Source organism: Pteropus vampyrus, unplaced genomic scaffold (genome assembly GCF_000151845.1).
Source record: "Pteropus vampyrus isolate Shadow unplaced genomic scaffold, Pvam_2.0 Scaffold394, whole genome shotgun sequence".
Classification (NCBI taxonomy): Eukaryota; Metazoa; Chordata; class Mammalia; order Chiroptera; family Pteropodidae; genus Pteropus; species Pteropus vampyrus.
The window spans coordinates 676737-704719 of NW_011889175.1; the positions used below are offsets into that span (position 1 = coordinate 676737).

General features: G+C 32.6%; 1 protein-coding gene across 1 annotated transcript; it reads right to left on the reverse strand.

Annotated features, from left to right (window-relative positions):
- TERB1 (telomere repeat binding bouquet formation protein 1) lies at positions 1-27343 on the reverse strand. Its single transcript, XM_011380571.1, has 18 exons — positions 27279-27343; positions 24612-24674; positions 22513-22623; positions 22189-22317; positions 20365-20496; positions 19473-19533; positions 19262-19377; positions 19037-19159; positions 15450-15602; positions 14076-14207; positions 12953-13078; positions 11655-11809; positions 7448-7797; positions 6346-6410; positions 5942-6037; positions 3569-3718; positions 3214-3279; positions 1-224 (listed from the first exon to the last, which is right to left on the reverse strand). Exons 2-18 carry the CDS (start codon positions 24646-24648, stop codon positions 1-3), a joined length of 2226 nt encoding a protein of 741 aa, XP_011378873.1. The 5' UTR covers positions 24649-24674; positions 27279-27343.
- Between the last annotated feature and the right edge of the window lie 640 nt (positions 27344-27983).

Sequence of the window (27983 nt, forward strand, 5' to 3'; positions counted from 1 at the left end):
TTAAGAGTTCAAACCAAAAACTGACAAGTCTTCCAATAAAGGAGCCACACACTTAGGGCATTTGGTCAGCTTGTAGTATTTACGAGCAAGGTCCACAGACTTCCGTCCTTGTTGAAAGGGGAAAGACCACAAAATTAAATTCCAGTGATTTCCCATTTTCTTAACTCCACTGAAAAGATAATTTACTTCTTCTTTAGTAAAGTTTTTACGAATTTTTCTTTTTTCTGTAATTAATGAGAATTGTAGAATATATTAGTGCTTGCTGGAAAAAAAAAATCTTCTTGAGACCCAAATAAGTGCTTAACTTATTCTAAAGATGAGAACTATATTGTGAGAAAACTTAATGCCTGGGCTACTCGTCTTATAGAAATCCACTTCAATTTTTAAAAACAGAGTGCCTTTTATTAAGCTAAATGATATCACTGTGACTTCTTCAATAATTGTAACTTTATCATATTGTAATAATATTTGCAACATCTTTCAGTCAAAAAACATAAGAATTTACAAACATTTGATTGTTAATTCTCTCAATATTCCTGTGAGGACAGTTAACAAATAGCTTACCTATCTTACAGATAGAGTCTTCCCAAAGGGCTCCATAACTTCATAGAATAGAAAAGAATATCGACACTTGTTACTTTAATGATCAATCTTAATATTTTTAAAGAATAGGGTCTTTTGAAATTTGCTTTAAAAAGCAAGTTCACTACCTATATGGATGCTCACCTTGTTAAAACTCAAAAAAGTAGGCTGCACAAGAAAATTTTTAACTATCTGGTGTTTAGGGATACTTTTTACAATATAAAGAATGCACAGTTGGTATCTGTAAACACAAATATCTTCTGATGATGATTACTAGGAAATAGTTCAAGTTTTTCATTCATTGCTAATTCATGTTATTGTAGGTTGATGCTGACGAGGATTTTTTTTGTATATCCACTTAAGGCTGCTGTTTACTTGTGTGAACCTGGAATAATTGTGCTGGGATAGTCAGAAAATCTTGCCCTATCAGGTAAAGACTGTTAGCTATTTTTCCACCTCTCCTAGGATAGGAGCCACAGTTCAGATATTTTTAAAAAGAAGAGAAATCTTACCCAAAGAAGGCTGATAAATCAATGAAAATAATGTCTGATTATGATTTAATGGTATTACTTAGAATGTAAGCTCCATGAAGACAGGGAGTTTTGCCTTCTGTTTTGCTCACCATTGTATCTCCAGTGCCTAAAATAGTATCTGACACATAGCAGGTGATCAATAATGATTTGTTGAAATAAAAAAGTCACTAGAACTTTAGTACCTGTTAAAACTGTTTCAAAGCTTATCAATGAAGTTACTCCTTACTTTTGGGTTTATTAGAAAACTCTGGTTTTCTAAGAAATAAATGATTTCAGTATCACTTACTAAATGATTTGAACTCATGATAATCAGTACTGGCTGGGTTATTATAACATTCAGCATATTAGGGTACTAAAGTTCATGGCCCACTTTTCCATTGCGGCTGCCATCTCACTGATTCCTACACTTTAACATCTATGCCCAGTTCCTCACGGGTTACTGCAGCAGGGTGGTGAGCAGCGTAAAAGGAGGAAGTAGCTCTGTATACCACAAAGCTCCCCTCTGGCTTCTTAATTGATCCTCTTGATATTGACTGGGCATTAGGAAAGAGCTGGAGAAGATAGGCAAGAAGGCTCAGTTCTAGAGATTTATTCAAACCCTCTCAAGATACCAAACCATCTTTAAAAAGAGCTTTGTCCCTGAGGCTCTTTAAATGCTTAGATGCTACAATGGTCCCTTCTCAAAAGAATGGTCTCAAATTTGAGTGTAACCTATAACCAAATGAATGGTGATGAATGTCTTTAATACAAAAAAGAAATTTATCAAGAAGGGAAAAAAATGGCAATATAGCAAATATTCCTGGCCTGCTTGTGAAACAGATATTAGACCATCTAATCACTACCTCCTCAAGATGCCTTTCTACATTCTAAAAAAGCAGGCCAAATTATTAACTATTTAGTTTTAGCTAAAGCACTTCTAAACCACAAAAAGGTGTATTTTTGAGCTGAATGTCACATAATAGTATTTAGGATCCCTCTGTATAATCAATGTATAACCATAATTACATACATACATTTCATGAGGCTCTGCAAATGATTTTACTATGTAAAATGATTATATTTTTAGTTATATATTTGCTTTTAAGACATATTGCTGAAAAAAACTATATTAATTTGATGCCAACGCCTTGTTAAAAACAAGATTTCCAAGTGTAACATGTTTCTATGGAAAAATACCCATTTTCACAGTTTATACAGAAAATATTACTTTAAAAAGTAGGCTACTTTATAGTGACATGTACTTAATTTTAATTTGCATGCAGGACTTTCAACCTAGAAAGAGGCCCAGATATAAAAAGTAAATTTGAAAAGTTTTTCAGTTTTGGCAGTTAAAATGGCCAAATAAAAGTAAGTGGCAAAATGTTTCCCAGATGTATCACATCCGAATGTCTTTGTAATAAATAACAGAACGGCTCTATAGATGTTACTAATTTCCAGGTTACTTTGGAAAGTAATGTATTCAACTGCTTATTTTTACTCTTCAGGTACTAATTCCATATAAATAGAAGAAAATGGTAATGTTCTTTAACTCTCCGATAAATATGGAATGGTGATGAATTTAAAATGTTAACACTGAAGTTAAATAAAAATTCCTGTAAATTAACTCATTGTTTTAAGAAGTATTTTGATTTTTAAGCAGGGCTTTAAGGTTTATACAATTTGTCTCTTCGATTTTGGTTGTTTGAAGTGCTATAGTTATAAATTAAAACTTTCTGCAAAATCTCTCTGAAGCACTTATGCATTTTAATCTAAGCTCTGCTATTTGCCAACTCAGTGTGCCTTAAAATGGGAATAAAATAATACCTACTGTACAATGTTATTATAAGAATTATAGCAAATAATAGCTATAAAACATCTAACACATAGTAGGTGCTTAATAAATGTTAGTTTCCTCCTGTTCCTTCCCCAGCTGGAAAGCAATGGGTGAGCAAGCAACATGCGGAAGGGAAGAGGAAAGCCTCTTTTCCTAGGAAGTATGACTCTCATCAGTCAAAAGTTATCATTTAAGAGTCATAATGAGACTGAGAACAATCACTGAGCTGTTCTCTTCTTTCTCAGAAATATATGAAATTTTGGCTTATTTAATAAATATATTCACTTATTCCTCCAGAGGTAGTAGGTTCATTATTGAGATGTTGTCTTCTACGTGGGGTCAGCAGAATTTCTGAAAAATATGGAAAAAATTTAGCATAGTTAGAGTATCGATCTAATAGCACATCAATTCCATTAGTATAGTATTTCCTTTTTTCCCCGTTCTAAGAATCCTTAGGTGGATTAGGAAGAATTTTTAAACCACCAGAGACTAAATCTACTTCCTGGATACATTTTAAATTACTAGTCTCTCAGAGACAGAGTTTCTTTTCAACATTATTTTACTCTAGCTTTTAATATATGTTCTAGATCATAATATATAGTCATAATTACGGTTTTTTTAATACTGCTGAATTAATTACTTTTGTTACAGATAAGTGATTTCCTTAGTTCACTTTTATATCTGTCTTCAGCTTCCACAATGACTTTGTGACGATCACATTGGTATGGGCAAGAGTGCAAGAGCTTGCTAAAATTTCGGCTATTCAGGGATTTTCCTACTGCTATGCAACCTAAAAGAAAACAAATTAAAGTGATGTATAAATATTACAAAATATCTAATAATAAATCTATGAAAGCAAATATCTTTATGATGGTAATTGAAGTGAAATAAGGAACTTAATTATAAATATGTCAAGAAGCTCAAAGTCATCTGAGAGAGTACAGACAACATATACCATACAGTGAAATAAGTGTCATGATAGAGGTGTGAACAGAGTTATGGTGATATAGAAAAGAAGCATCTACTTTGGTCAGTTTTCAGCAGGAGTCACTCGTAGAAGATCCAAAAGGAGCGACTCTTATGCTCAGTTGTAGTTTTTAATGTCTTATTATGGAAAATTTCAAACACACAAGAGTAAAGAAAAAAGTACAGTAAACTTCCATGTATTCATCATCCAGCTTCAATAATTATTAACTCATTGGTAGTCATATTTTATCTACACCCCATGTACACTGCTCTGCCTGCCATGTACACACTAGATTGCGAGGCCTGGAATTTGCATTAAAGTACTATTTCATCTGTAAATACTTCATATGCATCCCTAACAGATAAGGACTCTTTTTTTTTTAACCCACAAAAGCATTACCACACTGATCTCAGTGATTCTTTTATACTATCCCTAGGTGAAAAAAACCTCCAACCATTGTAAAAAACCTCCAAAATAATGTAATAAGTACTTATGTTCTAACAACTTAATAGCCATTTGAAAAAAATAATTCAAACAAAAAATATTTGTATTTCATTCTTATTAACTACGATTATTCCTTAATGTGATGTGTGCACCTATTGGGTATAGTACAACTTCTCAAATCCTGGAGTCAGACTGCACATTGTCATCTTCATTTCCAGCCAGACTGGACACTGCCACATTGATTTTCATGTGGTACTTGATTTTTATCACAACAACCACTGAAAATCTAGCTCTACAAAGACATGATATCTTCAAAAGGAAAGTAGCACAATCTAATATTGAAACTGTGAACTACTTTGAGCTAGTAGTTCATGCAATGTCCAAAAGATATTGACAATTTTATGTTTCATTTACAAAATTTAAAATTTTGTGTAGTGCCCTTGTGAATTCACTGCAGAGCCTCAGGAAGCCTGGGTGGACAGTTTGGGAACTGTGGCTTTAAACTATTGACAGGAGAGGGTTTCAAGGAATGGTAGTCAACAATGCAGAGATACTAAAGGATAAAAAATTTTTTAAAAGTCATTGGTTTTTGGGGGAAAAAAGTGAGGCTTCAGGTAATCTTTAACATTAATGTTTAGTAGAAGCACAATAAAAGAAGCCAGATTGCAGGGAGTTAAAAAGGGAATGAATACACTGAAAAAGAAGGGAGCAAGAGCAAGAATAGTAACCAATGGTGGAAGAAGAGTAGATGACTACTTGAAACAATAGCAAATCACACAAAATATTTGGATTTTCTTTAAGGTGAGGAGAAATTAACAGTTTAAGGTGGTATAAGAGGAGTTAATGGATAGAAAGACAACGAAAAGAAAAGACTACAATATTAAAATGGTAAGGGAAAAAAAAAGAGCAGGGATTCAGATTATAGCTAGATATCAGTTTTAGAGTAATAGAATTAAACTCCACATTGAAGAATAAAGAATAGTAGTATTCTGAGCCTAATGTGGTGGAATAGCCTCGGTCTTTACTGAGCAGCGTGCAAGAATAAGAAAAAAGGGAAATTACTGGGGTTTGAAGGAGAAGGGATGGAATACACATTGTGGAACATTTACAAGAGCCCTGCAGAAAAAATAATGGGGCATGGAACACTAGAAACATTTATATATTTACTATAAACAAATTAGTTTAAATTTATTACTTAATGCCTATAATGTGTACAGCATAATCCAAAATATATACCTGTTTATTGGCTCTCTGAAAATATAAAAAATGTTTACCTTGGTGATTCTTTTATAGTATCCCTAGGTCAGAAAAACCGCCAACCATTGTTAGGTCCAAAACCAGTAAAGTTAAACTTATAGATGGTATTACTTGTGACAAAAAAATAAAAAAGTATTAGTTATATTGATTCACATAAACAAATACTGGCAGCACAGGATGATGCAGATAGAAGGCATTACTTTGAATATGTTATGATACTCCAGATTGTTATTTCTCTAAAGGAAATTAAGTTTAAATCACACAGGGAGAACTATTACAAATTCTAGTTAATGAATATCATATAAAGCTTTATTTATGAAACAACTGTAATTGAAAAATATTTACCTGAGCACCTGTACTTGAATGTTTTGGAACAATTGTCAGTTGAGAGAAAATTGATGACTTCTTTATTTATTATATCTGAACATAATGTAAATGGATCTGGAAAAAAATTACAAAATGCAAGATTTTTTTGAATAATGAAAAGGACCTGACATTTACAAGATTAATTATCAAGATTTTCATAAACTTTACCCTAGCACTACACATCCAGTCATCCTAATGGATAAACAAGTTCTAGATACCAACAAATATGATAACTATTTAGGTGACTGAAGCATTTACAGCAGAAAGAGAGTCAAAGGCGTGGCTTATACTTTAGAGGGCAGATATCCCAATGTACGTTTTTAGCTACGTTAGTCACCTAAATATCTGTTTTCTTGTCAAAGAAGAAACATTTTTAATTATACCTGTTACTGGCAACTGCTGCCTTCTATTTTTGACAATAGGATCTGGATGTTTAAAAACATGGCCACTGAAAGAAAATAGAAAACAGATTACTAAAGGTAAACATACTGTCTGGTGGATGTACAAAAGTTTCTGTAAGCAATGGTATGATTCTGGGTGTTCGGCAGGCAGAAAGAGCTGGAGTCAGGATCTACCAAAATCTACCAAATTTTGCCAAAGTGGGGTCTTCAATGATTATAATCTTGTTTCTAAAAGGGGAGTTAAACAAGACGGCAGAGGACAATAATACTGATGTCAACAGAAACATGGAAGAAAAAGTTATAAAAAGAAATATAGGAAGAAATGGAGGCAAAAAAGGGAAAGAACAAAATGATTTGGCCCAAGAGTACATCTCACTACTTCCCAATTCTGTATTCCTGAGAAATCAATATCAGGAATGCTTTTGAAAAGGAAAAAAGGGATGGTAACGACGTAATCCATCTTTCTAATATGTTGTTTGCCCTGCAATCTTCCCAGAACATAGTAGCATCCTCTTAAGTTTCCCTCCTAGCACAGTAACCATCAGAACACAAGGATTTAAGAAAAGCTACAATCCCAGATCCAGCCCCACAGGGTATCTATCTATCTGCAAGGGAGAAAAGACGTGTACTGGAGGTAATGTGCAGGGAACAAATGAAAAAGCAAGCCTAAACCAGATTTTCATCACACTCTACTACTCCCTTTTATTAAACTTACAAACTGGTTTTTGATACATTGTTGATGGATTATCAATGCATACATTACTTCAGGTATAGGGTTTCAGTTTTAGTTTTCTGAGTATTTTTTTAAATTAAAATCTGATCATGTCACTCAATTTAAAATCATCAATGGCTCCCTCTACCCTATGAGTTAAAACCAACAGTCCTGAGTATAACATGCAAGGCCCTAGATAAACTGGCCCATACTTCTCTGTCCAAACTCCTTTCCCAACATTTCTTACTTTAGGCTCCTCCCAGGACCATATTTTATCATTTCTGTATCCCAGTGCTTAATGGTATGGCACACAGAACTGCATAAAAAATAATTACTAAATAAATTTAAAAATAAACAATTATTAAACAATACCTCGATTGAGAAACAAGTTCTTTTTTTTCAGAAGTTGTTTCTTCATGTAAGTTTTGATTGCAGCTTGAATTGGATTTATATAAAGTCTCATTTTGCCCACTCTCCCTATAACAAGCATTAACTGGATTTGCACTCTTTAACAGGGTCTTCATTTGGTCATCGTTTGTGCATGCTTTAGACATGAATCCATGGGACTTACAACTCTGAAGCTTTCTAGACTGGCTTTCATCCTTATCTTCTGCTTTGGGACCGCCACTAATACTATCTGCATGGAGGTATTTCAATGTATTTTGAATATTTATGTTCATAGGTGAAACATTATTCTTATATTTTTCTCTTTGTATTTTTTCCTATAATGTAAAAATAACAAGTAAATAATTTCAGGTAATCTATTTCTTTTAAAATCCAATTTACAATCCCTTTAAATAATGCAGAAAAAGCTTATGATTGTCAATAGAATATACAGAATAAAAGGAGCAGTTTACATCAGAAAGAAAAGGAAGTTTATTCAATAAATGATTTAGAGACAACTGGGTAGCCATTTATGTAAAAAAATAAATTGGATCCCTATTTCACAATTTATACAAAAATAAAGTCAAAATGAACTAAATATTGAAATATAAAAATGAAATTATATATGTTCCAAAAGAAAACTATTTTACTATTAAAGAGAATAAGACCTTTCCAACTATTACACAAAATTGATGAATCATAAAAGAAAAAAACTAATAAAAGAAAAGAGAAAAACTAATATATTTTACCACATAAAAATTTTTTTAAAGTTCTGCTGGAGACCAAGAATATAAGAGGGAATATTCTCAGAGAAGAAAATGGCCAGAAGTAAAACTAAATGATAAAACACCTAGAAAGAATATATATGTCATATCTTTGGCTACGGTATAATTTTTCTACTAATGTTTACCAAAAGCTACTACAATAAAATGTGAAAAAGATAACAACAGTGTAGAAAAGTGGGCAAAAAAGATTAACAGTTCCCAGGAAATATAAATACCTGTTAAACATATTAAACAGTGCTCCATCCCACTTATAATAAGAGAAGTGAACATTAAAGCTACACTGAAATAACTTTCTTCATTTATGACATTGGCAAAGACCAAAAGGTGATAGAGAAACTCTTATACATTACAGATGGGAGTGTAAATTGGTACAACCTCTGTGGAGAAACAATTTGACAGTATCTTTCATAATAAAAACTGTGCATATCTATAGATACTTTTATACATACAAAATGTTAATGTTATTAACTGTAGCATTGTTTGTAATAGCTAGAAGCTGAAAATAACCTGAATGTTCATCAGAAAGGGAGCTAGCTCATCCATTAATGGAATACTCTGAAATTGTTTTTTAAAAAAAGGATAAAGAGGGCTTCCAGGTAAGGATAATGCATTTATCACCCATATTTATTTTTAGTCCTTCCGAAAAAAAAAAAAACCAATTAGAATAACAGTTTTTAAAAAGGCATAAACCCACGAGGATAGGAAAAATGGAAGAAGAAATAAAGACAACAAAATTTTGGAAATTGGAAAGCAAGTAGGTGAAAACTTACTTAGCAGACTTTATAAACCTGACATGAAGCTAACAATGGGAAAAGCCAAGAAACTACCTAAGATATGCTACCAAATTCTCAAAAGGCTCAGAAATTGGAGGCCAGGAACCTCTAGATGGTGGAGTTAAAAACGGGAAGATTAGATGAAAGTCTGTTTAAGAAGTAATTGAATTACTAAATCCTAAGCCCCCACATACACATACTTAAGCAGCCAGTTGATTTGACACCAGAAGGTGTAAAGTATAATTGCCCAGTGATTCCACTCCTAGGTATTTACCTAAGAGAAATGAAAATGTATACTGCACACAAAGAAGTGTATGCCAATGTTCATAGCACATTACTCATAGTTGCCAAGATCTGGGAGCAATCCAAATGTCCAACAACTGGTGAATAGACAAGATATAGTATGTTCATATTATGGAATGAACAAAATATTAACAACATTGGTGAAAATCAAAAACATTATAAGTGAAATAAGTCAAACACAAAAGGTTATGTATATGATTCCACTTACATGAAATTATAGAAAAGGAAATCTAGTGACAGAAAGCAGACCAGTGATTGCCTGGGCCTCACGATAGGGAATGGGACTGTCTGCCAAGGGACACAAGGAAACATTTAAGATGAGTGAAATGTTCTATATCCTGATTGTCATAATAGTTATACCACTGTATAAAATTGTCATAACTTGAACTGTATACTTAAAATGTGTGACAATCATTGTATGTAAAAAATATCTCAATAAAAATATTTCAGAAAAAAATTATTTAAAGCAAAATAATAACATTACTGGGTAGTTAATAAAAAATGTAGCAGTAAAATATATGGCAACAATAGCACAAAGAACAAAGGGAATTGTAAGCACACTACTATAAAAGTCTTACAATATATGAGTGGAATAATATTATTTAAATATAGACCATGATAAGTTAAAGATGTATATTATAAACCCTAAAGCAATCACTAAAAAAAATCAAGAATGTTTAGCCAATAAATGGAGAAATAATAATGATGAGAAATCATTAAGAAATCATTAAGATGAGAAATGGAATATTTTAAAATAATATAAAAGAAGGCAGGAGAGTAGAAAAAAAGGAACAGAACAAATGGGACACAAGGAAACAAACAACAATATGTAGACTTAAACATATGAATAATTACATGCAATGTAAATGGAGTGATCACGTCAATTAAAAGGCAGAAATTGTCAGACAGGATAAAAAAAAGACCAAACTATATACTGTCTACAAGAAATCCATGCTAACTATAAAGACATATGTTACAAGTAAAAGAATATGTTCATCAAAACTAGTAAATGTGTGAACAAAATGTGGTATAATCATACAATGGAGAATTATTAGGCCATAAAAAGGAACAAAGTACTGATACATACTAAATTATGGATGAGCCCTGAAAACGCTATGTTAGTGAAAGAAGCCAGTCACAAAAGACCATGTATGTATTACACGATTCCAGTCACATGAAACGTTCAAAATAGGCAAATCTATAGACATAGAAAGTAGATTAGTGGTTGCTATGGCTGGGAGGTAAGGGATGCAGGGAAATAGCTAAAGGGTACAAAATTTAGGTGATGAAAATATTCTAAAATTGACTAGTGATGGTTGAACATATCTGTGAATACACTAAACGTACATAAGTGAATTGTATGGTATATGAATTACATTTCAATAAAGCTATTTTTTTAAAAAAAGGATTGAAGTATTTATATACACTACAACATGGATAAACCTTGAAAACATTATGCTAAATGGAAGAAACCAGTCACAAAAAACTACATATTATATGATTAGATTTATATAAAAAGTACAGAATAGGCAAATATATAGAGACAGAAAATAGATTAGTGGTTGCTCAGCCTGGTGCAGGGGAGAGGGGAGGATAAAATGGAGAAATAGGGAAGGTGACTGCTAAAAGGTATGGGGTTTCTTTCTGGGGTGATGAAAATGTTCTAAAATTGATGGCATAATGCTCTGAGTATACTACAAACCAATGAAATATGTACTTTAAATGGATCAATTGTATGGAATGTGATTTATATCTCAATAAAGCTGTTACAAGATGTTTAGAGTTGTTTACATAGGTGATAAATTGATTATAATATAAATATCCATCAATAACAACTAGTTAAATCAATTATGGTAACCTATGATATTGACTACTAAGCCATTTAAAAGAATGAAATTACTATACTATACTAAGTTAGACACTATGTTTTTCTTTTTAAAAATGTATACACATATGAATACACAAAGCATACTTACATAGTAAAATATGGAAATGTATGTGTATATATATATACACATACACATATACACATACATATATAATAGAGAGAGATTACTACATCTCCATCTTTTCTTTTTCTTGAACCCCTATTATATAAATGTTAGATCTCTTGGCTCCATCTTCCATGTCTCTTACTTTTTTAGTTTTCATTTCCACTTTTTAAAAAATCTAGGTTCAAAGATGATTCCTCAAGTATTACTATTAAATTTTAAATTTAAAACCATTAAAATTAAAAAAAAAATAACTTGGCAAGAAAAATCTTTTACCCTCTAACCTCTATTGTTAAAAAATATTTGAAAAAAGTTCTGTATTCTTTGAAACAAAGAAGCCAACCTCATTTTCTTCTGCTTCAAGCTGTTCTATTCTGTGAAGGATTTCCTTTGCTTTCTTCCAGTACTCTTCAATATTCTTCTCTTTCATATTTATGTTCTTTAATTGTTCTGCTTCATTTTCACCAAAAGAATATTCTCTTAGACTTAATTTCTCAGCTTTGTAATATGGAAAAAGCAGTGAGTTAGTTACTAGAAATGTTATTTTAACACTTTAAATAAGGACAACCTCGTATCTCATACCCCCTTCTCTAAATTTTGCCCACCTAGGCTATCTCTACTACCCAAGCAGTACTGAGAATAAGTGGAAAGCAAGAGTTTAGCAGAGGCCCAAGACCCAAAAGTTATAAAACAGACTTTATTCTTCAGAGTTATAGGAAAAAGAATAGCATGAATATGTTATGTCAGGCACATAAACACCCTCAGGTGTATGGATACTGGTTTTAAAGTAGTTTGTTTTTTTAAAAAAAGTTTTCATAAAGTAGTGTCTTCCCATAACCTTTTAAATTCTCTTTCACATGTTGCAGCAGCAATTTTTTCTTTTACAAAGACCAAAATCCTTTTCATGGCCACTATCCTTTTCATGGCCCACTAACTCGTGCTCCAGCCAGACTGGCTATCAGTTGCTTCGATGCACCAGGGACCTCCTACTACAGGGCCTTCATGCCTCACTGTAGCTTATGCCTGAGATACTGGCCCATAACAAATTCCCTTCTTCTCACCTAATTAACTCTATACATTCAGGTCTCGCCTCAAGAATCATTTCCTCCCAAAGCCTGTTCTCCAAATCTAGGCCATAGTCCTTTGTTACAGGTGCTCTAAGATCTGTGCTCCATCCATTCTAAACCTTTTTATTACCTTATAATAATACATTCATTTTTTAAGACTATTCAATTATTATCTATTTCTCCAATTAAACTAAATTCATATCTATGAGCGCACAGATTCTCATCATTATATCCCTAATACCTAGCATAGTGCATAGCAAATTACAGGCAAACATTTTTTAAATAAATGAATGTATATTATGATTTAATCATGTCTCTCATAGCCCTCAAATTTAAGTCCTACAACTGAATTTGCCCATGTTGCATAAAATAAATGAATTATCTATACTGTTGCTCTCTTCCATATAGTTTTTTTTATATGCTGAAATACTCTAGTTGTCATGTCCAAATTATATACTCAGCTTTTCAGATGTAAGAAGAGCCTGAGAGCTAAAGGAGCCCGGTTCATCAAAGCAGATATAAATTCCCCTTTTATAAACTTTGCCGTTTTTTTTTAAAGTAACAGAAAACTTACTAATTTTTTTGCAGTTGCAAAGCACAAAAGTGGCAGCTTTGTTTAGTTCCTCATTCTGAGATTCAGTTAAGGCTTGTATCATGAGTGGAAGCCCATTGTTTTTAAAAAGGTCAATCTGATTTTCCTCTGGAAAACATATCAAAAATTAAAGTAGAAGACAGTTATCTTATCATAAACTATTTGCAGGAGGTCATAATTCTTCCATGTAATAATTTTGAACATAGTTCCAATTTAAAATTAGAGAAAAATATAAATAGTTTCAAAAGAATTTTCAATTTAGGAAATAATGGACTCAGAAAATACCTAGTCTCATCAGTGATGATTCCTGAAATACAGCCACAGAGTAATGCCATACTTCATAAGCATAGACAAATGCCCTTATTTGGTTTTAAAAAAGGTTATCCGTCAAACCTTAATAAAAAATAAATTTTAAATTTAAAAGGTATACTAAATCCTAAATCATACAGAAGAGAAAGAACAAAGAAACAAACTAATGGAGGAAATAGAAAATGACAGAAAGAAGAGAGGAGAGAAGTGAGAGAGTGCAAACAAAAGAGAGTGGAAAGTCGGAGGGTGAGAGAAGATTGAAGAGAAAAGGAGAGAGTAAAGTAAAGAGAGTTGGAAAGCAGAAGGAGAGTGGACAGAGAGAAAGTGGTGAAAGAGTAGAAAGAGGGAGGAAAATGGAAGGGAGAAAAACGGTGAGAATGATAGGTAGAGAAATAAAGAACTTTTGAAGGTTTGTAGCAAAGGAGAACAGGATATCTGTGCAGCAGTGTGAGGAGTGGATTGAAAAATGGAGATAGAAGAAAAACAGAAGGAGGAATCTATTGCAATAACAATGGTGAAAGAGTTTGAGGGGCTGAGTGCCTAAATTGGGAGGGTAGCACTGAAACTGGGCAGAAAGGGATAAGGAAGGGTAAACAGAAGTAGAACCACAGGTTTTAGGGACTGACTAAATACAATGGATTAAGAAGGATGAGGAGCAAAATGACCAGTTTGGGACCTGAATGACTAGGAGAAAGGCAATATTTTAAAGGCTTTCAGATTTCTAGGAGGAAAAAAACAAAAGTGTAGTTCCATTCCACTGGTTTTAATAAGCACACTAAATAAATCCAATACTTACCACAAACCTCCGTGCAATGACCGAGAGTAAGAATGATGCTAAATTTTTCTTCTGAATCCAGACTTTCATGAAGCAGTAATGCCAGAAGTTTTGAAACAATATGGTACTTGGATAGTACTTCCCCAAACATAGCTATTAGCATAAAATAAAATAAAAAAGTACAAACTTAAAACTTATAACTATACGTATATTATTTCTCATACTTTACATATACTATTTTTTCAGATCTTTATCTTGGGAGAATACTATATATCTATATAATATCCAATATTCATCTAACATATATATAGATATGTGAATATAAGTAAATGCACTGAAATAAGATGGTGGCTTATATAGCTTTCATTAATCCCTCTTCTCATATTAAAGATATTTTACTTCAGCAAATTTTTTGAAGAACTGTTTCTTCTTAATTGTCCTGCATAATGTTGGTAATATGAAGCAATAATGCTACCTTCCTAAAAGTGAAATATGTGTACTCTCTCCTTATACACTTATCTCAATTGGACAGTAAAGACCTTCCTATGTATTCAACTCTTGCTTATCAGTGAAATACTCTGCTAACTGGCCATGGTTCTATTGATGTTAATGATGCAGTGAAGCATAACTGAAGCTACGCTGGGATATGACAAAATTCAAGAAGTCCACCATTTTAAGCTATATTTCTTACAAGGCTTTTAACAGAGTTCACCCAGAGTCTAACAATATTTACATCAACAAAAAGGTTGTGAATTCCTCAAAGGACTATATCTTAATCATCTTTGAATCTCCAGAGCTCACATAGAGCCCAACACATAGCAGGAACTCAATAACTGATTTTTTTTAAACCTACTTATTTTTTCAGTTATTTGTAAATGTTAGGAGTTGCTTATTACAAAGATTTATAGATTATCAATCCTCAGTTTTGTACATGTGAGAAGCATCCATGGGTTCAAGTCTGGTTCTGTCGCTCACTAGTTATGTTTGGGTAAGTCAGACCACACACAACAGAAAGAGGCATAACTTAATCCTTTATATAATTTTTTAAAATCTATAAATAGGGTGTTCCATTCCTATGTCTCCAAAATGTCCCTTGATTTCTCATCTAAACTCTTTAATTTAATGCTATTGTTAAAGTGAAACAAAGGTTTAGGAATGATAGAACCTATCATGACACTTGAAGTAAGAAGACCTAGATTTGACCCGTTAGGGAAGTTATAACTTCCATGGGAAAGAAAATAAGGAGTTAGACTCGATCATTTCTAAGATTCTTTCCCACTTGTGAAAAACTGGAAGTCCAATCCATGTTAGTGTTCAAGATACCATTTCAATACTTACCATGTTGAAGTCAAACAAAATGTAATTGTAGAAAAATTACTAAGCATTTTCACTCACGATTATCAGCAATACACGCATCCACAGTCTTTGTCACCACCACTGCAAGCTTAGCACTGGAAAGAGTCTTGTGTGAATCAGATTCTAGTTGTACAAGAACTTGAGACAATACGTCCAGTCCACCCACAGATATAAAGTATTTCTGAACACGTGCTTAAGGAATAAAGTAACAGAACTATTAATATCTCAGAGGACAATTATATGGCTTCATTCAATTAATTTGCACTAAATATAACATTAACTTGACTCTTTCAAATACAGTCATCCCTCTGTATTCACAAGGAATTGGTTCCACACAGATACCAAAATCTGAGGATACTCAACTCTTTTATATAAAATGGCATAGTATTTCCACATAACCCATGTACATCCTCCTGTATACTTTAAATCATCTCTAGCTTATAATACCTAATACGAGTCAAATGTTATGTAGTTATTATACTGTATTGTTTAGACAGTAACAGCAAGGAAATGATCTGTACATATTCAGTACAGACACAACCATTGTAGGCCTTACTACGTAGTACACTTCAGGAACAAAATAATTCTTTTAATATTTTAAATTGGTCGTTTGGTTGAACCTGCAGATGCAGAAAACATGGATACAGGGCCAAGTGTACTTACTAAAAATCTCGAAAAATCGAGTCTTTGCCTGGGCATATACATAATAATATAGATTACTTCCTTATGTAAGAAACTCACTTTGACATAGTATGAGTGAGTACCTGTACAGTACAGTATTTCTTTGTTAGATATCTCTTTTTGTATCCTTTAGCAAGAATTGATAATTCTGCAAGAATGACATTATTAAACTCAAATCTTTCAATAGAGCTATAAAGAATAGATTCATTCATCTAGGTTGGTACTGCAATTAGCAAGCTGCCTATTTTCCAAATTTCAGCACAATTTGCTTTAATTTACAAAGAGCAGAGTAATTTAACTGTTCCAAAAGAACACCTGTTTCATCCACCTTATATAATTCTTATACTTCTTGGAGCATAAAATTATAACATATTGAGAGTCATAACAACTATTCCAAAGAGTAAATGACAGATACATTTTTTTAAAAGTCTAAAGCCTTCTGTTCCCTGTTGAAAATGATTCTGATGGGAAAGTATCCTGTGAGTCTGCACATTCAATAGTCTCTACAGCTCCTATGCCAACAATGAACTTATTACAAATGAATAGATGGGTTAGTGATTATAACTCTGCCATAAATCTTCCCAGTCTACCCTAGGACCACAAATTGAGCCAAGATGATTTAAACTCAAAAATTACTTTTTGTATTGTTCCATAAAACACAAAGACCTTAATCTAAAAAAAAATTGTGTTGAGAATTTTCTATATCTGGGAAAGGAACCATTAGGAAATGTTATTTAAGGATGAGCATTTTCAATATCATAGAGACTCCAAAACAGGCTTCTTTACAAAATATTTTCATTTTAAAAAACTTGAAAAAAGTATTTTTAAAAGCTTAGATGAAAATGGCACATTACGACAAAGATTTTTAGTTATAGCCTAAATAAAACTCAAACTTATAAGAACATCCTACTCTACACTTGTACATTGAAGATTTCAAATTTTCTCTAATCTATATTTCATACCAGTTTTCTGAATAATGAGGTCCTATAACTACTACTACTCATCCAAGTTGGCTTTTAGAGAAATAGGAAACATCAAAGCATCATGGAAATAGATTCCAATTTTTGGAACTATAGAGTTATGTTCCTTTAAATGTAAAACATGACAATTCGCTTTAAATATCTGAATATATATATACTAGCAATGTGCGAGTTCTAGTGGTCTATTTAGTTTTTTGACATTATTGTATAGTTTAAGTTGTCAATTGTTTGTTTCTAATATATAGAAATATAGATTTCTGTATATAATCTTGTATCCCGCAACCTTAAAAAAATCACTTTATCGGTTGTAGTAGCTTTTTTTTTGTAGATTCTTTGGACAATCACATCATCTATGAATAAATACTGTATTTTCTTCTTCCTTTTCGATCTCATTACCTTTATTTCATTTTGTTGCCTATTGCAGTGGCTTGCACATCCAATAAAATGTTAAAGTTGTGAGCGTGGCCATTCTTATGTTTTTTCCAATCATTAAGGGGAAAGCATTAAGTCTTTCACTATTAAGTATGCTAGCTGTAGAATTTTATATAGGCCCTTTATTAAACTGAGGAAGTTCCCTTCTATTCCAAGTTTACCAAAAGCTTTTGTCACAAATGTTGAATTATGTGGAAAGCTTTCATTTTTTGAGATTATATAGTTTTTCTTTTCTAGTCTGTGAATTGGTCAATTTTCTAATATTAAACCAATCTTGCATTCCTAGGATAAATGCCACTTAGTTATAATATAGTTTTATCCTTTCTATATATTGCTGGATTTGAGTTGTTAATATTTTGTTAAGAATGTCTGCATCTGTTCATGAAAGATATTGGCTATAGTTTTCACGTAATGTCTTTTTTAAGTTTTATATGGGAATAATGCTGGCCTTATAAAATGTGTTGGGAAGTGTTTCTTCCACTTCTATTTCCTGGAATAATTCATGTAGAATTTCTTTTCCTTTAAATGTTTGCTAAAATTTACTAGTGAAGCCATCAGGGCCTAGAGTTTCCTCTGAGCTAAGGTTTTGAACTAAAAATTTAATTTTTAAAAAAGATATAGGAATATTCAGGTTATCTATTTTTTCTTGAGTGAACTTCGGTAGTTTGTGTCTTTCAAAGAATTTTTCCAATTCAGGTAAGTTGTCCAATTTTGTGGCATAAAGTTGTTCCTACTATTCCTTTATTATCCTTTGCATATCTAAGAACTATAGGGATATCACCTCTCTTTCCTGATATTGGTTATTTGGGCTTTCTCTTTCATGGTTAGTCTAGCTAAAGGATCCATTTTATTGATCTCTTCAAAGAACTAGCTTTTGGTTTCATCGATTTTTCTTTATTCTGTTCTTTTTCTATTTCATCGGTTTCTGATCTCTCTATTATTTACTTCGTTATGCTTACTTTGAGTTTAACTTGCTTTGTTTTCTAGTTTCTTAGGTAGAAACTAAAACAACCTGAAACTTTTCTTTTCCTTATGCAAGCCTTAATGATATAAATTTCCCTCTAAACACTGCTTTTGCAGCATCCCATAGTTTTTAATATTGTTTTTCAGTTGTGTCATTCAGTTAAAAACATTTCTTTGACTCAAAGATTTGTGTTTTTTTGTTTAATTTTTTTTTAGTACTGAATTATTTAATTTCCAGTTTGGGGGACTTTTCTAGATGTTTTATTATTTTTATTCATTTCTAATTTAAATCTATGTGGTCAGAGAACACATTCTGTGGGTTTTTTCTTTTGCTGTCTAGCTCTGTTTTGTGAAGGTTATCTGGGAATACTCAAAGCTTCTGTGATCATCATATTCCCAATATCTTCCTAACAAGATCTACTTTTAAGATTTTCCTATCTGCAACAGTCTAAGTGCATCCCAAACTTACCCAATTTACAGGGATAAAATTAATCCATTAATTCAATAGGTTTTTACTATGCTTTGAAATAAGTTTCTTTGAGTATAACCTAAAGAATAATGAATACTTACTGTTATTTGCAACAGTGAGTCCAATAAATGAACAAAGAGGACGAATTATCTCAGGTTTTATGCAATTTATTAGCCAGTCATTAGCATGTGGAAAAAGTGAACAGCAAAGCATTTGATTTTCATCTGAAAGGAGACAAAGTCAATCACGTTTTAATGTATTTGAAAAATGCCAATTTTCATTTGTTTTTATCTTTATTTTTATATTTAAATATTTGAGATAATTACCATTTTGCGGATTGTTGACACAGACACACAGAGTACTACACACTGAAGACCACAACTGATAATTCTGGAAAATATTTTTATCTGACAAATTCAACTCATGTTTTGAAATAACTACCCTATTAGATTAAAAAGAAAAGGAAGTAAATTAATACCAATATGTTAAGATCTTAAGTAATAAATAATTAATAACAAGAAATTTATATCTGCTTACCTGAATAACTGTGACAGAACTTTAATACAACCTGTTTCTCTCACAAGCGTTTGTCCAGCCCCTTAAAAGAATAGTCATGAATATGACCTTTGTTTAGAATTTTGCAGAAATAGAAAGCATTTAAGTAGCATTTTAAATACATAACTTTTAATCATTTTAAAGTATTACAAAGTATAACAGAACTACAGCAGATACAAATCTGTAATTGAGATTATGGAAAATATATTACTTAGAGAATGACAACACTCAAATTTCCTCTAAGAATTACAAAACATTTATTTTGCTGTTACAAGATCGAAATATGCTCCAAGATTTTAAAAAAACTCAAAATAGAAAAATAGAAAAAATAAAAAATCTAGAAGTATTTTAAATGCTTATAAAATTTCTAACAATTTGAAAATCTAAATAAAGCGATGCTAAAAAATAATCTCAGCCTGAGCAGTAGGTATATATAACATGCTATAACTGTCTTTGCAAATTTTCTATAAATCTAAAACTATTCCAAAAACAAAACTGAAAAAACAAAAACAAAAACAAAAAAACTTTAGCCAAGAGCTACATGAAATTTAAGGCAGTTGCTAACTGATACAGTAAACATTGTAACTAAATGGTCAATTCAGTGGAAAATCAACCAAACTAATTCATAAAATGACTATTTTTTTGCTTTTAAATCTGTTCCTTTTAAGTGTTAAATAATACAATCATTTTACTATTTCTTAAAATTAACAAATATTGGACAATTAAATGCATACTATTAATTCTTTTCTTAAAACTAGTTCTCAGAAGTTAATAAAAAAGACACTGATATAAGGACTAGAATAAAAAATTCATAACAATTGTTCCAATTTATTATTTTAAAAAATGTTTCTACAACATAAAAGAATGTACTTACTATTATTTGAAACTAGAACCAAAATAACATAGACAGACATTCTTTTCAAATTTGTGTTTGAATCATTATTACATAAGAACCAAATTAAGTCCTCAAATAATTCTGAAGTGCATAAAGTCTGCTGACAGTAAACTGAAATATAAAAAGATAATTTTAATTTCTATGCATAGCACAAATCAGACCTCATTTCATTGACATTTATTGGCTATCATATAACAAAATTTCTGACAAATTGATATGTGCTTAATCAATTAGCAGACCAAAGAAGCAATATCTTAATCAGAAATACATGATATAGGTTCTAAAAAATGAACTGCAATTCTTAGAATTTCCAATTAAAACCTAACTAAGCAAAAAATTAAAATATGACAAAAACATTAAGAGGATGAGTAAGTAACAAAACATAGCAGGAGAAAAACTTAAGAAAATTCAGAGGAACAAATGATATTTATGCTATTTTGTAAGAGCTTTTCTAGATATAAAAATATCTTTCCCAAAAACAAAAATGATACTTTCATAATACTAGGGAGTTTTTTTGTGTGTGTGATAATCATGCAATAAACAGAATTTTAAAAAATAATTTAAACACAGATATATTCAGTATTTTATTCAGTGTCTAGAACCAGCTATTAGACTCTCTCTTAAAGGCAAGGACAATGTCTTATTTGTCCCCAATGCTTAGCACACAGCTTGATTCTTAACAATTGATGAAGAAATAGTCAATGAATGAATATATAATAATATAAAGTTGTTTAACAAACCGATAGTTTAGATTCAACCTCATTTCAGGTATACTACAGAAAAATGTTTTTGCCAACATGAATTTGTATACCCAGAGCATATTTATCCACATACAAGCTGGTCGTAGGTTATCTTCATCTTTTGATTCAAATACCTAGATATATAGACAATGAACAGAATAGAAACATCTGTGATAGACCCACCACATATGAAAATTCATTACATGAAGATGGAATCATCTCAAATTAATGTGAAAAAAGATCTATTTTTAATAAGAATGTAAGGATAGCTGTATTTCCATATAAAAAAGATAAAACTGGAGCCATTCATCACGCCATACCTTAGGGAAATTCAAAAAGGGTCAAAAGTATAAAAGTAACATATAAAAACCATGGAAGAACCAAAAGAAAATGTGGGTAGATTCTCTTACAACCAGGGGCTAAGAAAAACTTTCCTATGGCTCAAAATACAGAAGCAAAAAGGGGAAAGCAAAAACGATGAATTTTATTTCTATCAAAATAAAAAACTTATGCATGGTGGTAAAAAACAAAGTGAGTGAAAAAAAAAAAAGTGTTTCCAACTAATGAGAAGAAGAATTGTGAAAGATTTTGAAATGGAGGGAAGTGATTATTGACTGTTCTATCTAGGATACTCTTCTAGATTATCAGGGCCCTTTCAATGACTTTGCACTATTTTACAACTCTGTAAATTGTAGAAAACTGATAATAATGCAAGTTATTCTTATCCATAGAAATGCAAAACATTTTGGAAAGCAGAATGTAATTAATTATTACCCTGCAGATACTGAGCAGTTACCTCCCTATTTATAAAACTATTTCAGCATTCCTAAATGCCTATATTGTTTTTTGCCATCGCCTCGGAAACAGCTGTAACATTTTACTGTTTCCTTCATTAGTTAATAAGTTAAACATAATCTTTGGCATGCATTAATTTAAATGAATAAAATATCTGGATAAAACTATCCAGACACATAAAAAAGGAATTTAATTCTAAAATTATTTTTTAGTAGTTTGTTGAAGTGTAACACAATATTTGAAGGATAATAAAGTTTTTACATTTTACCATTTTGTTCAGCAACAGTTCCTAATATATATAAGGCTGCTTCTTTTACCATGCTATGTTCACTTGACTTTGCAAGATTTTGTACAAACATCAAACCACCAATTTCTCGAAAATAAACACCTGCATTACCTGTAGGGTGTGCAGACAAAACAAAATAGAAATGATATTTATTATGATTATTCTTTTAAGGCTAAAATAAATGACATGAACATAGAAACATAACATGTAGAGGAACTGAGTGGAAGAGAAAGAACTATGCATATTTCATATATCAGAATACTAAAGAACTAGAATCGCAGATAAGAATTCATTATCACATCTTACTGTTTTGTTGACAAACTGAATGAATAGTGACTAGAGCTTCCTTTTGTGAAAAAGGGTTGTCCATTTGATATTTCAGACACTCCAATAATAAGTTCAGGTCAGTCTTCATTTCTAAAGAACAAAATTTTTTTTATTTTAAACTAAACATTTCCCTTCAAAAAGTAACCATTTAAATTCACTATCTAAATGCATATCTTTGTAATATTTGCTTTTTAAATAGTACATATGCATTAATTTTATAATCTAATAAAGACATATTAAAGAAATATGGTCCTTAAATAAAAGAACTTGAACTTCTTGAAATCATTTGATTTGACCTTTTTATGAAATATAGGAATAAAAAATCCAAATATTATTCTCCTTACATAAAGCTATACTGGTTTAAATATCTGCCATTTAGAAATGGCTTCTCAATACCCAAATACCTAAACTATGTCAGGAGCTATATTTGCTTAAGAAATTTGAATGAAAATTAAAATATTACATCTTAGAATTTGTGGGATGCTACTAAAGCAGTATTTTGGAAGAAATTTATTAACACCAAATGCCTATATTATTTAAAAAAGACTCTCAAATTAATGACTTCAGCTTCCACCTTAAGAAACTAGGAAAAAGTAAATTAAACCCAAAGTAATTAGAAGGAAGAAAATTATAAAGATCAAAGCTGAAATCAATGAGATAGAAAATGAAAAACAATAGAGCTGGTTCCTTGAGAAGATCAATAAAACTGATAAACCTCTAGACAAACTGATCAGGAATAAAGGAGCGAAGACACAAATTACCAATATCAAAATGAGAGAGATGGTATCATCATAGATTCTACAGATATTCCAAAGATAATAATGGTTATGTACAACTTCATACTTATTGATTCAATGACTTTGGTGAAATGGACAAATTGTTTGAAAGACACAAATTACCAAAACTCACCCAAGAAGAGAGAACCTAAGTAGTCCTATTTCTATGAAAGAAATTGAAAACACAGTTAAAAACCTTCCTATAAAGAAAATTCCAAGTTCAGATGGCTTAATTTATAAGTTCTTCCAAATATTTAAGGAAGAATAAATATCAATTCTACAAAAACTATGGACATTTGACACTGATTGCTTTCAAGTGATCTTCAGAAAGCATTTTCCTAATGTCATCAGGGCTACCATCTAAAAGACGCTAATGTTTCTCAATACCTAAACTATGTCAGGAGCTGTGCTTGCTTACAGAAATTGAAAAGGAATCCTGACCCCAAAATGAGGAGGACCAAGGTGCCAAGTCTAAAAACCAAGATGGTGATGGGGCATCATGTGCAAAAAAACCATGCACCAAAGGGCTGGGTTCAACAAAAGAGTAACTACACATCCCTAAAAAGGAATTTAATCAGTCCATGCCACAGCCTATAAATACAGAGGGCACCTTCCCAGTTGGGGAGAAGGTGCCCTTAAAGCATGAACTCACCCTTCTCCATTCCTTGATCAAAGAATAAAGTTTCTGCTCTGTTTTAGCAAACTCATTCTCTTTCAACTGGTGCCAATGGCACTAGGAAGAAGGACCTTGGTTTGGGCCCCCGACCCAGAAGGGTCAGTAATACTAAGGCTGATTTCCAAAATATCACATTACATGTTTGACTCTCCAGTGACCTTTCTGAAATGTTTTTCTCAGTCTTTTTTTGAGGGCCCTCTTCTTCAGCCAAATCCTTATGTAATGGTATGGGTTAAGGAGAACACTATTCCTCATTCTTTTCTTTTAATATTTCCTCTCCGGTTAATCTCCTCCATACCCATTGACTTTAACTTCCATCTCTCTGAGGATAACTCTGAAATCTGTACTTCCAGGCATAATTTTAGGGTAGTTCTCTCCGGTTACCAACTCTTCTTGTATATACCTCCATTAAATCAGCTATCATATGGTATTCTAATTACCAATATGACTTTTCCCATTAGAATGTCAGTTTCCTGAAGTCAGTGTGACAGGCACAGAGTAGGTTCACAATAAATATTTATGTAAATTGCTGAATTATTCATTTCCTGGATCCTGTCAAATAATCTGCAGTTTGTCCCCAAATATATCATAAAACTAATTCCAGATATGATCCAGGAATTTCTCACCTTGTATTTTCTTTGTGTCCTCACTTTCCATGCTCATCTGTATTCTTTTTCCTTATAGTTCATCTATAAGATAAAGGTATTTTCTCATTTTAAATCGATGTTTGAGAATTCCAGAATTATAAATGCAAAGGAGTAGGAAAAAAGAGTTTTCCTAAAGCCAGAAGATTAGAGACTGAATCTACAACTTATTAGATGTATGATATAGGGTGTGCTTCAGTACTCTGAGGGTCAGTTTCCTCATCTGTAAAACAAGAAATTCTTACTTCATAGAGCTGGTGCAAGAATTAAATCTGAAAACATACAAAAATGCATCTGGCATTCTTAAGTACACAGGCATTCAACACATTTTATTCAATAAACACACAAATAGTTGGTTAACTGAATCTACCTCTTCTGGTTCTACTTTCTTATTTTCTTTCCTGTAAATTTTTATCCCATCCTTTCAGACTGGGCACCCGCCATGAATCAAAAGCTTAACACGCACACACGCACACACACTTGCACACACACAGTCTTTAGAATTGCATTTCTCTTCACAAGCTAAGCTTAATACTATACATTTTTCTAACAACCCATGGTTTTTTCAACATAGTATTCCGCTATTAAGTTTACATCTTTGTTTATATATCATTTGTTAAAAGAATTTTTTAAATAACTGGTAACCCCAATATGGCCTCTTATGTGCTTTAAAATGTTAAACTGATTCTTTAGAAAATGTATTAGAGTCCAATTAACTTCTTAGGGCAATAAACCAGGACTAACAGAACTCTAAAATTCTTATGTACTCCAACACTACATGGTTAAAGGGAGATACCAAATTATCCTGTCTATTTTTCATTCTCACTCTCAAAATAAAATCCCCCCCCAATTTTTAAATAATAAATATGAGAATCTGTTAAAGTAATATACAAATATATACTAGTTTTGCCATTTTTAACTTAAATATTCCATTCAAAAAGAAATGGTTAGGTACATTATAGGATATCTACAGGATAGTTTACTTGAAATGTTTAAAAGCAAGGAAAAATGCTTATTACAATGTTAATCAAAAAGAGCAAGACAAAATTTTATCTATAGCATGATTCTAATTATGTAAAGGCAAACAAAATAAAACTAGATGGAAAACAGCAACACAATAACACTTGTCTTTACTAGTGGTTCTATGGTGTTTTATTCCACTGTTTTCTATTTTTCACAATTTTTATAATAAAATTTTCTAATGTTCCACAAGTCCTACTGTAGGCCAAGTGCTATTCTATAAACCTTATAAATATCTTTTTAGACATTACAACAACCCTACAAGGAAGCTATAAGAATGAAGATAGATGAGGAGAGAGTAAATAATTTGCCCAGTTCAAACTAAGTGTCAGAGCTGGAATTTGCCCAGTTCAAGCTAAATGTCAGAGCTGGAATGGCGAGCAAGAAAATCTGAGGTCAGGCCTTATACTCTTGCCCTCTAGTATTATACTGTCTGCCATATGTAAATATGCATTTCATTTGAGCAAATGAGTTAAGATTTAGAAAAAGAAGACTAAATTTAAAAAGACTTAAAAAAATGGACTACTGTATGATTTGTGGAAGGTTATGCTTTGTGAGGAAGTTTAAAGACTATTTCGTTTTAACTAATCTATTCTACTTTTAATATAATTTTTAAATCCAAATGTCTTGAAATTAAAACTGACAACATATACTACCTTATTCCTTTGTCTTTCTTATACTATTTTCTAATAAATGATTACTTTGCACAGTAAAATTAGTAAAGTTTGCTAAGTACCAAACCAAGCACTAAGTATCTGCATTAATACAAATCATCTATTCACTAGCTAAGTGCTTAAACATCCACAGCAAAGGACAAGTTACAATTTTCAAGGGATTGATAATTTTAAAATTATATTTAAAATTATAAAATATAGCCTAGTCCCAAGAACAAAAACATCTGCCCAGTAAGCAGATTAAGTGTTTTCAGTAATTTAGTGAATAGATGCAAATTGCAATGAACAAAATTTCAAAATTATTTACTGTATTCTCACAGACAAAAGGGGGGGGGATTTTTCCAGATAACAGGAAGAAACTATCCCACTTACAGGTTTCGCTCTATCTATATTACCAATAATAGTACTAACTTAAATTCAAATTTAAGCAAAAACAAAAATCTAGCTGAACAGTACTTTTACCTGGGTCAGAAAATGTTGACAGAAAAAACTTTTTAAAATCTAGATATCACCCCAATATATCACAAAGATAAATGACATCTTTCTGTGTAAGGGCTGACAATCCCTCTACTAAATGCCATTATTAAGTTGTTGACAGTGGATACTCAGCTTGGACATACATAGCTGAAAATTCCCTCTGAATTAGGTGAGGCAAGGGAGAAAGGGCCAATATGCAAGTACATATAATACAATTTTTTTTTTGTTGTTACAATAGTTTAAGTAGGTTGAGAAATAAATCAATGAGGTCTTGAAAACAAGCTGAGGGTACCAGGAGGCAGTTCACTCTACAGCATTAACACTCCCAGAGTCAGAGACTGAAGCAGCCCTTTTGCGTAAATTCTCCTCAGCTCATCCCAGTTTGCACAGGTAACCGGTCCTGACCTTTCTAAGGAGGGAAGGCTAAGCCCACCCGGTTTCCTGAATTTGTGCTCATGAACTCCGAGGTCTGGCTCACCTAAAGAGCTGGAAGAACTCCTTTGGAAGAGCATGGGTGGTCCCTCCGGCTCTCCTTAGACCAGGTTCTCCAACTCCTGCGAGGGACCCGGGCGTTGGTTAAAGGCCCCACCACCGGCAATTCACCTGCAGCCGGTGAGCCCGAAAATCAGCCCAGTTGCTATGCCCGCCACATCAGGTGCTGCAGAACATGCGGCCCACCCCCGAACTGGGGAACGACCTCACCCGTGGTTCCCACCTCTTCCCTACATCAGAATCACCTGGGGAGGCGCCCGCGGATTCTGAAGTTCAATTGAGTCGAAAACTACCAGGCTCTAGATGCCTGACTAAATGGTACGTGCCAATTCTCTTTGTCCCACCAGCCGCTGTGAGGACTGCAGCCGGGGTCTGATGCCTCCTCAGAAGAGCCCCTTCTCGCCAGCTCAACCCATTCCCTCACGTGGGCTGGTTAAGGAAACAGCAGGACGTTCCGCGTCCTAGCCGCTGTGAGGGCCAATTAGGGCCGCGGGTCGCAGCCCACCTTCCACAGGAGGCAACGGACCGGCTCCGGGGAAAAATGAGGTTGGGGGAAGACACGGACACGGACACGGACACGGACACGCAGGGAGCGGAGACCGTGGCATTTACCCTCAAGCTACTGCGGACCGATCTCCCGCCCTTTCCCCCTCGCAGCCAGCCTACCTCGACGCCAGAGCCCGTTTCCCAG